The 4,185-nt window shown below is 49.6% G+C and overlaps 1 protein-coding gene across 1 annotated transcript in view; it reads left to right on the forward strand.

The window, feature by feature from the left end:
* Positions 1-4,185, forward strand: part of ESPL1 (extra spindle pole bodies homolog 1 (S. cerevisiae)) — a 22,251-nt gene that overhangs the window by 15,968 nt on the left and 2,098 nt on the right. The window contains exons 22-27 of the mRNA XM_010857918.1: positions 1-110; positions 479-692; positions 794-984; positions 1,569-1,696; positions 1,820-1,942; positions 3,957-4,114. Coding sequence (XP_010856220.1) covers positions 1-110; positions 479-692; positions 794-984; positions 1,569-1,696; positions 1,820-1,942; positions 3,957-4,114 — 924 coding nt within the window. The remainder of the gene's footprint in view (positions 111-478; positions 693-793; positions 985-1,568; positions 1,697-1,819; positions 1,943-3,956; positions 4,115-4,185) is intronic.

A 4,185-nucleotide genomic window follows, 5' to 3' on the forward strand; every position in this document is an offset into this window, starting at 1 on the left:
GTTGAGACGGGATGCCAGCAAAGAGGAGCTGCCCGGCCCTGGCCCAGACAAGGAGAGAGACATGGATCTGGGTCCCCGGCGCAGACTCCCCTCGGCCCCTGTAGCCATCGGTAAGTATGTTGACCACTGAGATCTGATCACTTGATCCCAGTACCTTTCCATTCTGTCCTTGGTTCTGGTTTTGGATCCCCATCTGGATCCAGTAGTCTTGAACGTGGGTCTGAATCCCAGCACACTCTCTACTAGCTGAATGCTGGTCACTCCGCCTCTCTGAGCTTCAATTTACTTAACTGTCAAATGGAATTGGGGCAGTGTGGAGAGAGTGGCTGCGTGTAAATTGCACAGCACCGCGCTTGGCATACTGCCCTTCAGAAATGGTAGCTGCTGTTTTCCACGTGGGAGGGGAGATGGGCACTGGTTCTTGGAAAGATTTTTCTCAGGAAGTCAGGGATTCATCTATGTCTTGTCCTTCCTTTAGATCTGTCTACCCTGGATTCCATCTGTGACTCACTAAGTGGTGCTTTCCGTGGCATCAGTCACTGCCCTCCTAGTGGGCTCTATGCCCACCTCTGTCGCCTCCTGGCCTTGTGCCTGGGCCAGCGGGATCCCTGTGCCACTGCCTGCCTTGTCACCGAGTCTGTCTCCGTCACCTGTCGCCACCAGCTGCTTACCCACCTCCACAGGCAGCTCAGGTGAGTGCCCCCCATCCCTCAGGCTTGTGCTGGGACAGACTAGAGGGGAGGCTTCAGACTTTGAAGGAGGGAGACCTCACCTCCACTCGTGTTGCCTACAGCAAGGCCCAGAAGCACCGAGGGTCGCCAGACATAGCAGACCAGTTGCAGGGGCTGCACCTCCAGGAGAAGCCTGGAGACATCCCTCTGGCACGAATCCAGCGCCTCTTTGCCTTCAGGCCTTTGGGATCTGGCCACTTCCCCCAGCCTGAGAAGGACAGCTTCCGGGAGCGTCTTGCTCTGATTCCCAGTGGTATGGTGGCAGGCATCGTTGGCTCTGCTGTTGTTTGATGCATCTTCTTAGGAAAGAGTTGGGTGAAGGATCTTCAGGCATTAGTTAGTTCACACACAGATGTATGATCCTTATAGTAGAAGGGCATGTCATACTTTGCCACTGATTAGTCATTTTGTTACTCTCACCAAATAGATATAACCTTAAATCTAGAAGTCTTATTTTTTTTTTTTAATCTCAAGTTTGAGTTACCTGCAGATTCAATGTCTTTCTTTCTTTAGAGCTAAGTTCAGGTGTCTGGAGTTTTCCTATGCTAACATGAAACATGTTCACTGATGATTTGAGTGCCTCACTGTGAGTGGGAAGTGGGGAAGGGAGCAGGTCAGAGGAGGCAATTTTGTTAGTTTCTGTAGGGACACAAAGAAACGCAAAACATGGTCTATCTACATGGACTTGTTAGAGCAAGGGAGAGCACTTTGAACTCCAGTGATCAGGGAAGACTTCTAGGAGTTGTCTTGAGTGACAGACAGGGACTGAGTGCAGAAGATAGTGAAAGGAATTCCATGTAACAGCTGAAATAACTCGGGACATGTCCTGTGTGCCAGGGGTGACCGTGTGTGTGTTGGCCCTGGCCACCCTCCAGCCTGGAACTGTGGGCAACACCCTCCTGCTGACCCGGCTGGAAAAAGACAAACCCCCGGTCACTGTACAGATCCCCACTTCCCAGAGCAAGGTAGGTTTCCTGGGGTCAGGGAGCAGAGTTGGGCTGGGGCAGGCTTCTGGTCTACCTGTGGCTGGGGGATGGAGAGATGTTGGTCACACGGACAAGCAGAACTTAGACAACCCATCTCCAAAGCTTTCTGTGAGTTCGGCCTTGAAAGAGTTTGACGCCATCCAGAAGGAGCAGAAAGAGAACAGCAGCTGTACTGACAAGCGAGAATGGTGGACTGGCCGGCTAGAGCTGGATCGCAGGATGGAGGTGTGTGTTCCCAGTGTGGGATGGGGTTGGGCCTGCCCTAGAATATCTCCTCTCTCGGGGGTCCGTCCCAGGTCTGTGCTGAACTACCTCAAGTCTCGGGGGTCCGTCCCAGGTCTGTGCTGAACTACCTCAAGTCCTTTCTGGAGGTGTTGCTGTTTTTCAGTTGTGTCAGACTCTTTGCCACCCCATGGACTATGGCATGCCAGGCTCTTCTGTCCTCTACTGTCTCCTGGCGTTTGCTCAGATTCACGTTCATTGAGTCAGTGATGCTATCTAACCATCTCATCCTGTGCCACCTGCTTCTCCTTCGGTCTTCAGTCTTTTCCAGCATCAGGGTCTTTTCCAGTGAATTGGCTCTTCACATCAGGTGGCCAAAGTATTGGAGCTTCAACTTCAGTATCAGTCCTTCCAATGAATATTCAGGGTTGATTTCCTTTAGGATTGACTGGTTTGATCTCCTTGCAGTCCAAAGGACTCTCAAGAGTCTTCTCCAGAACCACAATTCGAAAGCATCAATTCTTCTCACTCAGCCTTCTTTATGGTCGAACTCTCACATCCATATATGACTACTGGAAAAAGCTTAGCGTTGACTGTATGCACTTTTGTCAGCAAAGTGATATCGCTGCTTTTTAATACGCAGTCTAGGTTTGTCGTAGCTTTCCTTCCAAGGAGCAAGCGTCTTTTAATTTCATAGCTGCGGTCACCGTCTGCAGTGATCTTGGAGCCCAAGAAGAGAATCTTCACTGGTTCCACTTTTTCTCCTTCTGTTTGCCGTGAAACGATGAGACTGGATGCCATGATCTTAATTTTTTTCATGTTGAGTTTGAGGCCAGCTTTTTTACTTTCTTCTTTCACCCTCAATCAAGAGGTTCTTTAGTTCCTCTTCCATTTCTGCCATTAGAGTGGTATCATCTGCATTTCTCAGGTTGTTCATATTTTTCCCAGCAATCTTGATCCCAGCTTGTGATTCATCCAGCCTGGCATTTCGCATGATGTACTCTGCATATAAGTTAAATAAGCAAGGTGACAGTAACAGCCTTGTCGTACTCCTTTCCCAATTTTGAATCAGTCCATTGTTCCTTGTCCAGTTCTAACTGTTGTTTCTGGAAGTGTAGGCCTAAATAAACATTGTGTTACTTGGGAAGCACTTTAAACAAGAGCACAAGGGGACTTCCCTGGCTGTCCAGCAGTTAAAGTTCCATGCTTCCCCTGCAAGGGGTACCGGTTCAATCCCTGGTCTGGGAACTAAGATCCCACATACATGTGGTGCGGCAGGAAAAAAAAAAAACAATAAAACAAAAACCAAATAAACCAGAGCCCAAGACTTGAAGGGGTTATGGCAATGAAATGTTTAAAGATAAGTACAAAATAAGAATTTAAGGCCAAATACCAGCCTCCCAGGGCTTCCCAGGTAGCTCAGCTGGTAAAGAATCTGCCTGCGATGCAGGAGACTCCAGTTCTATTCCCAGGTCAGGAAGACCCCCCTGGAGAAGGGATAGGTTACCCACTGCGCTATTCTTGGGCTTCCCTGGTGGTGGCTAAGACGGTAAAGAATCCACCTGCAATGCAGGAGACCTGGATTCGATCCCTGGTTTGGGAAGATTCCCCAGAGGAGGGCATGGCAACCCACTCCAGTATTCTTGCCTGGAGAATCCCCATGGACAGAGGAGCCTGGCAGGCTGCAGTCCATGGGGTCTCAGGAGTTGGACACATCTGAGCAACTAAGCACAGCAGCACATCAGACTCCCAGCCATAATTTTCATTTCATTTCCTGACTTAGCTTTTGCCCACCTGTTTGTATTTATCCAAATGTAGTGATTTATTACAAATCTTATCAATACTCTCTCAGAGTCTCAGCAAATGAAAAATGTTGCTCTCTTGCCTTTTATGTTGGTCGTAAGATACATAAGACACATCCACTCATTGGAAGACGCATTTCCTTGCCTCCAAGATGGTGCCTGTGGGGAAAGAAACTTGGCTTCCTCTCTCACTGATGGTTCTGTTGTGCATCCAGGTTCTCGCCACTTCCCTAGAGAAGTACGTGCTGGGCTGCTGGCGGGGGCTGTTGCTGCCATCCTGCGAGGACCCCGACCTTGTCCGGGAGGCCTCACATCTACAAGACTCACTACAGGAATGTGGCTGGAAATATCCTGACCCCACTCTGCTGAGAGTGAGTTGAGAAATCAGGGAAGAGGATGAAGTGCGCCTTACCTCTTTCCCACCTGCCACTGTGGGGGGAAAGG

This window comes from Bison bison, unplaced genomic scaffold (assembly GCF_000754665.1).
Source record: "Bison bison bison isolate TAMUID 2011002044 unplaced genomic scaffold, Bison_UMD1.0 scf7180017864383, whole genome shotgun sequence".
NCBI lineage: Eukaryota > Metazoa > Chordata > Mammalia > Artiodactyla > Bovidae > Bison > Bison bison.